Raw genomic sequence first — 13,416 nt, 5'->3', positions numbered from 1 at the left:
AGATCTTTTTTGCTAGTCTTCTGGTCATTTGATGGATAGTTGCTCTGTCCGTAGTTTTAGTTTTTGTGTGCCCAGAGGAGGAGATAAGCTCAAGATCATCCTACTCTGCCATCTGGGCCACCCATACCAGAAGAGAACTTTCTAATTTTGAGGAAGTGCACTGTATTAGTCTTTATTCTTTTATAATCCATGCTATTTACTATCTCATCTAAAAGTTTTTGCTTAATTTAACTATGGTAACAAAGATAATCTTACTTTTTTTCCTAGTTTTATAATTTTATCCTTTATGTGTTTCTGTGATCCATTTTGAGATAACTCTTATGTGTAAGTTGAGACAAGCGTCAGGTTTCATTTGTTTTGTATGTGGGTATCCATTTGTTCCAGTACCACTCTTGGCACAGGCTATCCTTTACCCTTGAATTACACTGGCACTTTTGTTAAAAGTCAACTGACCATATATGTGCTGGTCTGTTTCTGAAACTCTGTTCTGTTCCATTGATTTATATGTCTGTTTTTTATATTAGTATCAACGGTCTTGATTAATGTAGTCTTGTAGTGAGTCTTGAAGTCAGGAGTGTAAATCTTACATCTTTGTTTTTCTTTTTCAAAATTTTTGTTTGAATTTCCATAGATGAATTTGCAGGAGTGATATCCGAGCAATTTTGAGCCATCCAATCCATAAAGATGTTATCTTTCACCTTTATTTATATTATCTTTAATTTCTCCCAACAATATTTTCTATGTTTTATTGCACAAGCCTTATACTTGGTTAAACTTATTTAATAAGTATTTTTAAAATATTTTTGATCCTCCTGTAATAGCATTATTTTAAAATTTCCTTTCCTAGTGTTCCTCACTGGCATAGAAATAGAGATGGTTTTTGTATATTGACTTTATATGTGATAATTTTGCTCAACTAAAATCCTTTAGACTTTCTAACTACCCAATCATATTTGTGAATACAGATAGTTTCACTTTTTCCTTTACAACCTTAATGCATTTTCTTTCTTTTTCTTGATCTATTGCATTAACTAGGCTTTTAATACAAGGTTGAATATAAGTGGTGAGTGCAGCAGGCCTTCATGCCTATTCCCAGTCTTGGGGAAGTGTTCATCCTTGCAATGTGAAGTATGATGTTAGGTGTATGTTTCTCATAGATGGCCTATATCAAGTTCAGGAAGTTCTCCTCTATTTCTCATTTGCTCAGAGTTTTGTCATGATTATGATTTGGACGTTATCAGGTGGATCTCTTGATGATCATCTAGTATTTCTTTTCTGAGTCTGTTAAAATGATGAAAAACATTAATTTTTTAAATGATAAGTTAACTTGCATTCATGGGATAAACACTTTTTTGATATATTTACTTTTTTAATTGAATTATAGTCGATTTACAACATTGTGTTAGTTTATGTGTACAGCATATTGATTCATTTATACATATATACATATATTCCTTTTCATATTCTTCAATATAGGTTATTATAAGGTACTGACTAGAGTTCCCTTTGCTATACAGTATGACCTTTTTGTTCATCTGTTTTATATATAGTAATTAGTATCTGCAAATCCCAAACTCCCAACTTATCCTTCCCTACCTCCTTTCCCCTGGTAACCGTAAGTTTGTTTTCTGTGTCTGTGAGTCTGTGTTTTGTAAATTAGTTCATCTGTGGGTTTTTTTTTTTTATTCCATATATAAGTGATATCATATGGTATTTTTCTTTCTCTTCCTGGCTTATTTAGTATGATCATCTCTAGGTCCATCTAGGTTGCTGCAAATGGCATTATTTCATTCGTTTTTATGGCTGATTAGTATTCTACTGTGTGTGTGTGTGTGTGTGTGTGTGTGTATCACAATTTCTTTATCCAGTTGTCTGTCAGTGGACATTTAGGTTGCTTCTACATCTTGGCTATTGTAAATAGTGCTGCTTTGAACATTGGGGTACATACATCTTTTCAAATTGGACGTTTGTCTGGACATATGCCCAGGAGTGGGATTGCTGGATCATATGGTAATACTTTTTTAAAAAGTTTATTTTTTTATTGAATGAAAGATTATTTAAATGCTACATGCGTTACAGTTTTCAAAAGTTTCACACACATGATTTCATATAATCCCATAATAACCCTCTTTTAAAAAATCCCTTACCCCTACATTGCCCCTTCCCTCTTCCCTCTCCCTGCTGATAACCCACTAATTTGTTCTCAAAATCTGTGAGTCTCCTCCTTTTTTGTTTTATTCACTAGTTGTATTTTTTTTTTTAGATTCCACATTTAAGTGAAATCATGCAGTATTTGTCTCTCTGTCTGAATTACTTCACTTAGCTTATATAATGCCCTCCAAGTCCATCCATGTTGCTACAAATGACAAATTTTATTCTTTTTAATGGCTGGGTAATATTCCTGTGTGTGTGTGTGTGTGTGTGTGTGTGTGTGTGTATACACCACATCTTCTTTACCCATTCAGCTCTCTTGATGAACACTTTGTTTGCTTCTGTACCTTGGCAATTGTAAATTACGCTGCTGTGAGACTTGGGGTGCATGTATCTTTTTGAGTTAGTGTTCTTGTTTTTTTTCTAATATATTCCCAGTAGTGGAAATGCTGGCTCATATGGTAGTTCTATTTTTAGTGTTTTGAGAAACCTCCACACTGTTTTCCATAGTAGCTGCACCAATTTACAGTTCTACCAACAGTGTAGGAGGTTTCCCTTTTCGTTTTTCTTTCATATATTGCTGGATTCTGTTTTCTAATATTTGTTAAGATTTTAGGTGTCTCATTTTAAGAGAGATCTGTAGTTTTCTTGTAATGACTTTATCTGGCCTTGCTGTCAGGGCAATAGTAACGTAAAGTGAGTTAGTGTTCTTCTTCTATTTTCTGAAATACAATTTATATAATTACTTCAATTGTTGAGTAGAATTCAGCAGTGAAGTCATCTGGGTCTGGAATTTTTTTTTGTGGGAAGATTTTAAACTGTGAGTTGAATTTCTTTGGCTGTTTAGGTTATCTGTTTCTCCTAGAGCAAGCTTTGTTAGTTTGTCTTTCAAGAAATTTGTTCGTTTTATCTAAGTTGACAAGTTTTTTTGTCATAATGATATGTTCATAATGTTCTCTTAATCTTTTTATGTCTGTAGGATCAGGTGTTGATAATTTGTATCTTCTTTATTTTTATCCCTGATTATTCTAGCTAGAGATTTATCATTTTTTCATCTTCTAAAACTACCAGCTTTTAGTTTATTGTTGTTTTTCTCTCTCTTTTCTTTGTCAATGATGTTTGCTGTTATTATTTCCTTACTTTGGGTTTTAACGTGGTCTTTTTTTCTGGTTTCTTAACAGAAGCTTAGATTATTTGCTTCATTTTTAATTTTTGTTTTTTTTGTTATTGTTGTTTAGAAGCTTGGATTATTGATTTAGACCTCTTTGCACTTCTCATAGAAACATTTTAATACTGTAAATGTCCCTCTAGTACTGCTTTAGCACTATTACAAAAACTTTGATATGTTTTGCTTTCATTTTTACTTAAAGTCAAAATATTTTCTAATTGCATTTTTTTCTCTTCTTTTATGAGGGGGAGGTAATTAGATTTATTTATTTTTATATTTGGAGGAGGTACTGGGGATTGAAACCCAGGTCCTCGTGCATGCTAAGCATACACTCTACCAGTTGAGCTGTACCCTCCCCTCTTCTAATTGCATTTTTTATCTCTTCTTTGACCCATGAGGTGTTTGTAAGTGTGTCGTTTAATTTCTAATTTTTAAGGATTTTCTTAACATTCTTGTGTTACTGTTTTCTAGTTTAATTCCATTATATTTAGCCAATTATTGAGGCTTGTTTTATAGCCCATCTATTTATATGTTCCATTAAGTAGACCTGAGTGGTAGTAACTGTTATTCACACCTCATTGGGTGGGTCGAGTATCCTAAAGCATAGTTAAGTACTCAAATGTTAGTCATTATTACAATATGATCTTTTACACTTCAACTTTTTTCTCTTTTTCTTTTCTCATATCAATTGGATTAGATAACCTCTAAAGCTCTTTCTAGCTCTAAGAACTCCGAAATTTTAGGATCTAATACTGAACTCCATATTCTGTAAATTTATCCCTTTTATCTTTGAGAACCACATTTCTTACAGATCCAAAGCTAAATTTTATATTCTGTAAATTTTGGAATTCTTACAGGGACGGAAGAAGTCTATAGTGGCTGTGGAGCCCAGGAGTCTTATTCAAGGAGCCTTTCAAGGGTGCTCAGTGTCTGGGATGACACTGAAATACATGTATGGGGTAAATGCCTGGAAGAACTGGGTTCAGTGGAAAAATGCCAAGGAAGAGCAGGGGGAACTGAAATGTGGCGGTAAATACACAGCATGAATTTGTGTCTCAACTTAGGGGGTGGGAGGAATATAGATAAATGAAGTCATAAATCTATTCAGAAGGGATAAATGCTAGGTCAAAAATCCCATAAAACTTTAATTTTGGCTTTACTTAACTTTCTTCCATCTTTATTTAAAGTTCTCATTAATTTTTCTTTCCTTGTCAGGAGTTGAACATGCCTCATCCAGCCCATGTTCTGACCCTTTAGGAAGTGCTCAAGACCATGCACTCTCTCAAGAATCTTCGGAGCCTGGCTGTAGAGGTAAAACTCATGTCTCTCTTTGTGGTTTGAATTGCTTGTAGTATCATTGTTGATTTGAAATTTGTAAATATAATATTAAAAATTATTTAAAATTTGAAGTCTTACGTTTAAAAAGAGAAATTATTATTCTACTCCCAATTTTAAAGGGCTCGATATAAATGTAAGGTTGTATCTTCTGATCATGAGTTTGTTATGCAAATATAAGGATTTTTTTTTTTCCTAATGCTTTGCAAGTGGCTCAAATCTGCCTTCTTGAGCCCTGCTGCTTCTGTAGGAATTTTTCCTAACAGTAAGCTGTGTATTTGACCATATTTGTGAGTTTCTCTTTTGGTGCCAGGAAATTTGGAACCCAATAAATAGTTCAAAAAGAACAGCAGTGTATAATTTTAGAGCCCTAATCATTAGCTTTCTTTTTTCCCTTGTTTTATTGTCCTTTTCTGTACTTTGTTTTCAGTTTATATTTTCCTTTTTAATTATCTGTGTTTTACATAAGATACTTAAACAATCTTTGTGGAATAAGATGGGACAGGAATAGATGAGTATGTCCTTGTAACTAGATTTTTTTACCCCTTTCCAACTGTACCTTCTCTCTACTTCCTGGTGATTGCATGCATTCTTGGCTTCACCTTAGTCTACCTGCTAGTTTTGGGGTACACATAAGTGTCCTTATTGGAACAGTTAGTTTCTGTTGTGGTCTGTGACTGACTCATTGAGTTCTCACAGATCAAATGTAATCTCTTTGCTCTGGAGTGATATAAATATATTCCTGTTATGGGCATTTATTAGGCCCTTTACCTCCCACTTTGAGCCACAGCGCGTTTTGTTGTTACTGTTTTCCAAAAGGATGCTTTGTTTTAAAAAAGAAAGAAGCGTAGTGGGAATGGAGAGGTAATATTGTATTAGACTACCAGGCCTAAATGTAAGAGCCACGGGGGATCCCTACTCATTCCAACTACTTACTCATTGAAAAAAATTCTTACTGAATATATCTATATTGTATCAGGCATGGTGGTAGGTACTTGGGTGAAAAGGTCAAACATGGTTTTTGCCCTCACAAGCTGTCTGTTTCCACTTGCAAAACCAACTTATGGGAGGATAAGTATATCTTTGGAGAAACATGTGCGATCTTTTCCAAATGCAGAAAATCAGTGACTGGGAAGGGTGTTTCAGCTCTTATCCCACAATAAGAGCAATCTGTTGCAGTAGGATCTCTACAAATCAAAGTGGATACATATGCTTAAAATTAATTCAGTTGTTAAGTGTCTTCAGAATCTTAATATGACTTTAAGCTTACCGTGATCTTCCCCCATATGCCCTCTTTGTTGCTGTGTGCCTAAGTCCCGTGAACCTTACCACTTTTGTGGCCGAGCATATACTGTATTCCACCATTTTCAAAGGCATGAAGCTGTTATAGTTTATTTAAAGTGTTCTGTTTTCAAATAAATACAAGTAAAGTAAGTTAAACAGCATTCTTTTTTGCAGATACTCCCAGAGCCTTTAATATATTAAAAAACATTGTGAATTCTTAAGAGGCAGATGTCATATACTGTTGTTTTCCAAATTTATCAGATCTTAGAAACCCAGTTTTCTTGAGCTCTCATATGACTGGTATTTTGTGGGATATACTTTGGGAAATCTTTTTACATCGTCAGATTGGAATTCTTTATCTACCTGTTTAATTCTTCTCCATCTTTCAAGGTCTAGCCTTAGTGTCACATCCTCCAGAATCTAATATGATCCTTCCCTGTCTATTGGATTTCCCTCATTTATTTTCATAGAATCCAATTTAAATAAAACCCCTATCATCGTACCTGTTACGTAGTATGTGCTAACATTGTCTTTATTTCTTTAACTACAAAAAAATAGCAGCCTTGAGAGCAGGCTCTGTCTCTAACCCATGTGTTTACCAGTGTACATCACAGTACTTAGGGGGTCACTGCAGTCAGTATTTATTTAGTGAATCAAGTAATGTTATTATTTTTCTTATAAGTTAATATTTTGGACTTTTTCTACCTTTTTGCAGTCCGTGCTGTCAAGCTGAAGGAAGATATTCTGTCCTGCACTTTTGCTGAGTTGAGTTTGGGCTTATGCCAGTTTATCCAAGAGGTGCGGAGACCAAATGGTGAAAAATACGATCCAGACAGTATCTTATACTTGTGCCTTGGAATTCAGCAGGTATGAAATTCAATGACTGTTATGAAGTCTATTACATTTTTAATAATTCTGGTAGAATTTGTGAATTAAGCTGAAAAATTATAGTGTATATTGTTTTTTTGGTATTGTCCCTATACGCTCTTCTTAATGAACCACTGACCCTGCTTTAAAAGCCTTGATCATGTAAGCTTTTTGTAAGCTACATTGAGACTGTTAGTAGAATAACAGAAATTGAGGATAGTGCATTTTATTGCTAAATGGACAAAAAAGGCAATAAATAGCAATAGAACTGATATAGATGATTTGACATAGGTGGCTCTGCGTGTTTGTATGTATGTATGTATGTATATGTATTGTGTAGTCTCGTTTAAATTTTTAAATGCAAATTAGAATATGTCATTATTTACCACATTAGCAAAAATCAAAAAATTAAAACACTTCATTGTTGATACAAATTCTGTGAGATGGAGGGTCCCCTTCATAGTTGGTGGTTTTTAGTACATACTTTCTAGAAAGCAGTTTTGAGCATATCTTTCAGGAAGTTTTTTGAATGTTGAGATTCTTTCTGTAGTAATTCTTTTCTGGGGAGTTTGTTAAAGCTCTGAAGTTCAGACATCATTGCATGAAACTGGAAATTACTTCAGTGTCCACCAAAGTGTGATGGTTAAGTAAATTATAATATATTTATAAAGTTGTATGTTATGTAGCCATTAAATATTATATACAAAGTGACTTCTTAATACATAAAAATATTAATATTAAAGCACTGAATGAAAAAGATAAAAGTACAGATTCTGTGTGTATCACTATATGTTAACATAGTGGTTTAAAAACCACTCATATAAATACATGATAAAATGAAATGCATGAAAAATGTTTACAGTGGTTATCATCTTGGGGTGGTATTACTCTGGATGTTGTTGATTTTTTTCTTTTCTCTATTTGCCAAATTTTCTTCCCTTTGTATGGGGAGAGGTATTATTTTATTTGTTTAAGTTTTGTTTTTTAATTACAGAAGTAGAATGTTCTCAGTTAACTATTAAAACAGTAAGTGAAGGCATATAAAGAAAAATTTATCCCCTTTTTATTCCCATTTCCTGAGATAACCTGTTTGCAGCATATCTTTTTGTGCAATACATTTATATATGTGTATAGATGTTTGTTAATAGTTTTGGTTTTGCTTAGTTTTTAGCAAAATGTGGCGCATACTATGCATATTTTTTGCAGCTCGCTTTTCTCAACCTAGGTATCCCTCCAAGTGAATATAAATCAGACTCCTTCCTTTAAAAAAGAAAGCTGCTTAGTATTGCAGAGTATGAATACACCAGTTATTCAGCCTTTCCTCTGTTATACATTCAGATTGTTTCCCACCCCCCTTACTCTTACAGAAACAGTGCTTCAGGAAATATTTTGTTTATATTCCTGATGAACTCGTGGTTTTATTTCTAGGTTAAAGCATATTATGTATTTTTCTAATTTTAAGATATTTTCAGATACTCCTTTCCAAAATAGTTACAGTAATTTACAGTTTTACCAGCAGTGTGTATGAGTGCCTAGTTCTTGAATCCTCTTTTTAATGTTTTTTATTCTGATGAGTCTTGTTTAAATATTGTTTTCTGGCTCCAATTTTTGTAGAGTAAAATGTCTTTTTATATTGTCGGTCATTTGGATTTTTCCTCTCTATCTGTAGGACCTCATTTATATTAGGGATATTAATTCTACTGTAAGTGTTTGAAATAAATTCTTCTAGTATATTTTTGTGTTTCAGGTTTTGTGTATGTTATGTTTTACCATTCAAAAAGTTTTCTTTTTTGGTGGGGAGGGTGTAGCTCAAGTGGTAGAGCAGATGCTTAGCATGCATAAGGTCCTGAGTTTAATCCTCAGTACCTCCTCTAAAAATAAATAAATAAACCTAACTATTGCACCCCTCTCCCCAAAACAAACAATCGAACAAATAAAGGTTGGAAAAAAATTAGAAGAAAAATAACTTTAAAAAAAAGTTTTATTTTTTACGTAGTCCATAGTTTCTTTCAGCAAAAATGTATTGAGTACCTACATGAGTGCATTTTGCTTAGGTAAGAATTGTGAAGATTCTGGACACGTCCCATACTCCTAGAATTTATAATATAATGTATCTAAAGAACATTTTCTAATTTTATCAAAACAGATGTCAAGAAATAAGATGTTTTGTGGAATTTATTAATATTCTAATGATTTGAAATAGTCAAAACATATGTGATCATTGTCAAGATTTCAATCAAAAAACATTTGAGTACTTTACACATCAGATACTTTGTTGTATATAAAATGTACTCTATTTGTAAGATAAACCATAAACCTGTTAAAGTTTTTTCCTAGTATATCTATCTTGTTATTTGTTTATATTAATGAATGACTTTAAATAACAATATGATTAAAAAGAGGCCATAAGTTAACAAATTGTTAGATGACTGTTATAGGAAGTAAATAATTATGAACCTTTTATCAGTTTTGACAAAAAATAAACTTTCCTTAACTGTAAGGAATTTTTAAAATTTACTATTTGAATCTCAAATGTGCTTCCTCTTTTTTAACTTCTCTGATTATAAAAATAATTATGCTGGGGGTGGGTTTAGCTCAGTGGTAGGGCATGTGCTTAGCATGCACGAGGTCCCAGGTTCAGTCCTGGGACATCCATTGAAAAAAAAATAATAATAAAAGTGAAAAATAAAAAATGTTTTAAAAATTATGCTTATTGTAGAGAATTTTGAGAACACAAAAAAATGTAAAGAAACTAAACTCAGATGTAATATTAACACCTGGACTACCACTATTAACATTAGCTAAGAGGGATAATTGGCAAAAGTAACGACTAGACAAGTAACAGAAGAAAATCAACAAATAGCTAATAGAAGAATGTACCAGGAATACTTAACAATCATTTACTATGTGTGCTATGTATTAATATAAGTCCATTTCATATATTAACTCACTTAATGGTTAGTATAGCCCTATGGCGTGTGAAAACTAATACCATCACCATTTTCTGCTCAGGAACCTGAGGCACAGTGAATTAAATATATTGCCTGAGATCTCGAAGGTAGTAAGTGGTAGGGCCAAGATGTGAACCCAGGTAGTTCATCTTCAGGGTCCATGCTTATGATCACTATGTTGGACTGACTCTCTAGTATAAAAGGTGGTCAACTGTAATCAGGGAAATTTTTCATCTATCAGACGGATTAAAAATTTGAAAGATTGAGAAGTTTGATAATACCAAGTATTAGTGAAGATATATGTACACTGTTGGAGACCTTTTAAGAGGGCAAGTTGACAGTGTGTATTAAAAATTTAAATGCATATAGATACTTCAATCTAGCAATCCATTGACCAGTATCTTTCCCAAAAAGATATGTACACATGTACATAGAAAGACATATACTGATATTTTCATTGTAACATTTTTAACCCCCCAAAATTGGAAACCACCTAAAGTGTTCATCAAAAGAGTAAAGGTTCAATCAACTATATATAATATATCCATACTATTGAATAGCATATAATAGTTTAAAAGGAATGAGTTGTTTCTATATGTATTGACATGGAAAACTCTTAGAAACATATATTTTAAAAACTAACTTGCAAAACTGTATGTGTAGTGTGATACTTATATTATAGTAAAACATAACATAAAATTTACCATTTTAAAGTATGCAATTCATTGTAAGTACATTCATGATGTTGTGCTACCATCACCGTGATCTAGTCGTAAAACTTTATCACCCTAAATGGAAGCCTCATACCCAGTAAGCAGTCACTTCCTTACCACCTCCATCTAGTCCTTGGTAACCATAAATCTACTTTCTATCTTAATGGATTTGCTTATTGTAGATATTTTATAAAAGCAGGATGATACAGTTTATGCTCTTTATGTCTGATTTCTTTCACTTACAATGTTTTCAAGGGTCATACATGTTGTAATATGAATCAATACTTTCTTCCCTTTATGGTTGAATAATATTCCATTGTTGGATATACCACATTGTTGGGTATGTCATGTGTTAATGGACTTTTGAGTTCTTTCCACCTTTTGTCTAGTATAAATAGTGAGTGCTCCTGTGAACATTTATATACAAGTTTTTGTTTGAACACCTGTTTTCATCCTTTTGAGTATATGCCTAGGAGTGGAATAGCAAGGTCATATGGGAACTCTGTGATTAGCTTGTTGAGGAACCATCAAACTATTTTGCACAGTGGCTGCACCATTTTACATTCCCAGCAGCAATGTCTGAGGATTCCGTTATCTCCACATACTTGCCAACACTTGTTAATATCCTATTTTTTTTTAATACTCATCTAGTGTGTATGAGGTGGTGATTCATTGTGGTTTTTGATTTGCTTTTCTGTAATCACTAATGACACCGAGCTTTTTTCATGTGCTTTTTGGTCATTTGTATATTGTCATTAGGGAAATGTCTGAATCTTTTGCCCATTTTAAAATTGAGTCATTTGTCTTACTGTTGTTGAGTTGTAGGATTTCTTTGTATATTCTGGATGTTAAACTCTTATTAGATTTGTGATTTTCAAATATTTTCTCCCATTCTCTGGGTTTTCTTTTCACTCTCTTGATGGTATACTTTCATGTACAAAAGTTTTTCATTTTGATGAAGTTCAGTTTATTTTTTCTGTTGTTTGTGTTTTTGGTGTTATATCTAAGAATCCACTGCCAAAAATCAAGTTCATGGGGATTTACTTCTTTGTTTTCTTTTAAGATTTTTATGGTTTTAGCTCTTATGTTTAGGTCATTGATCCACTTTGTTTTTTGTTTCTTGTTAAAAAATTTTTTTAATCCTTTTTTGTCTGTGTGTGTGTGTGAAATATAGTCTATTTACAGCGTTGTGTTAATCTCTGGTGTACAGCATGATTCTGTTATACACACACACATAGTTTATATTCTTTTTCATAAAAGGTTACTATAAGATATTGAATATAATTCCCTGACATTGATTCATTTTGAATTCATTTACATCTGTGAGGTAAGGATATGTATGAGTAAGGGGTAACTGGATATGTGGATATCTGATTCTCCTAGACCATTTGTTGAAGAGACTGTCCTTTCTCCATTCAGTGGTCTTGACATCCTTGTCAGAAATCACTTGACTAAATATGTATGTGTTTATTTTGGACTCTCAATTTTAATACATTCTTATGGCAGTACACACTATTTTGATTACTATAGCTTTGTTGTAAGTTTTGAAATTGAGAAGTGTGATCCCTCAAGATTCTTTTGGCTATTCGAGGTTTCTTGTGATTCCATATCAATTTTAGGATTGGCTTTTCCCATTTTTGCAAAAATAAATAAATAAACTGTTGGGATTTTGATAGGATTTCATTGAATCTGTAGATTGCTTTGGGGAATATTGCTATTTTAACAATATTGTGTTTAGATCCACAAATACAGTATATTTTTCTTAGGTCTTTAATTTCAGCAGGTTTTTGTTTTTGTTTTTTGTGGTTTTTTTGGTAGTTTTAAGTGTATAAATCATGTCCCCTTGGTGTTAAATTTATTCTTAAGTATTTTATTCTTTCTGATAGAGTTGTAAATGGAATTATTTTCTTAGTTTTGTTTTTGGATTGTTCATTGCAACTGATTTCATGTGCTTGTATTCTACAACTTTACTGAATTCATTTAGTAGCCCTAGTAACTAGTTTTTTTATGGATTCTTTAGAATTTTCTATATATAAGTTCATGTCATCTGCAAATAGAGGTAGTTTTACTTCTTCCTTTCCTACTTGAATGCTTTTTATTTCTTTTTCTTGCCTGATTACTCTGGCTAGGACTTCCTGTTGAATAGAAGTGGCATTTTTGTCTTGTGCCTGATCTAAGGGGGAAGTGATTTTTTTTTTAAAAATGCATGTATTTTATATGTACTCATATTTGAGTAAATGTACAAAACTCAACTCTGTGTGTTTATAAAGGAATTTTTTTTAAAGATTCAAATACCCTTGACTGTCAATAGTAGTTGCCTTTGTGTAGTGAGTTTGAGTATATCTTTCTTCTACTTTTTCTGTATTTTAACTTTTTCCATAAGGATATAATATTTTGAAGTTGTGAAAATAACTTTATAAAAGAGGAAAATGAAGAATACTTTTCAACAACAAAACTGTAATCTAGCAATGTGATTACAAATTGCCTTTAAAGAGACCTATGAAAATGCACATTGAAATGATGTATACTTTTTTTTAGCCAGAATAAATTTAAGTGAAAAAAATTTTTCTCCAATTCATATATAGATTGTAAGGCAGGAAACCAAGATAGCCTTAGATAAGTGTTATAGATATTGAACCTGAGAAACATCAAAAGATTTTTAGCATGTAGTTACGCTACTTTGTGGTATTATGTAAATATTCATTGTAATTCTGTGATTTCATCTGACTTGCCCTGCACTCTCAAAATATTTTTTAACAGTAATTTACCCAAGCTGTTGCTTGTTCTCATTCTGTGATATGATTCTAGATGGCTATAATTAGCATAGTTTTATGTTCTATAATTAGACTTGAACTTTTTGAGGGCTAGGTTGTGGGGCAGAGACTTGAGAGCTGTGGTTAGAAGCCTCCTAATAAATAGTTTTAAAATTTGGATAGCTTCAGGTCAC

General features: G+C 32.5%; 1 protein-coding gene across 5 annotated transcripts in view; it reads left to right on the top strand.

Moving 5' to 3' along the window:
• Positions 1 to 13,416, top strand: part of ZMYM4 (zinc finger MYM-type containing 4) — a 145,220-nt gene that overhangs the window by 117,487 nt on the left and 14,317 nt on the right. For all 5 annotated transcript variants that reach the window (XM_064493771.1, XM_064493770.1, XM_031464708.2 and 2 more), the window contains 3 exons: positions 4,177 to 4,348; positions 4,535 to 4,630; positions 6,654 to 6,805. In XM_064493771.1, coding sequence (XP_064349841.1) covers positions 4,177 to 4,348; positions 4,535 to 4,630; positions 6,654 to 6,805 — 420 coding nt within the window. The remainder of the gene's footprint in view (positions 1 to 4,176; positions 4,349 to 4,534; positions 4,631 to 6,653; positions 6,806 to 13,416) is intronic.

This window comes from Camelus dromedarius, chromosome 14, assembly GCF_036321535.1.
Source record: "Camelus dromedarius isolate mCamDro1 chromosome 14, mCamDro1.pat, whole genome shotgun sequence".
NCBI lineage: Eukaryota > Metazoa > Chordata > Mammalia > Artiodactyla > Camelidae > Camelus > Camelus dromedarius.
This window is presented reverse-complemented; position numbering and strand designations above follow the sequence as displayed.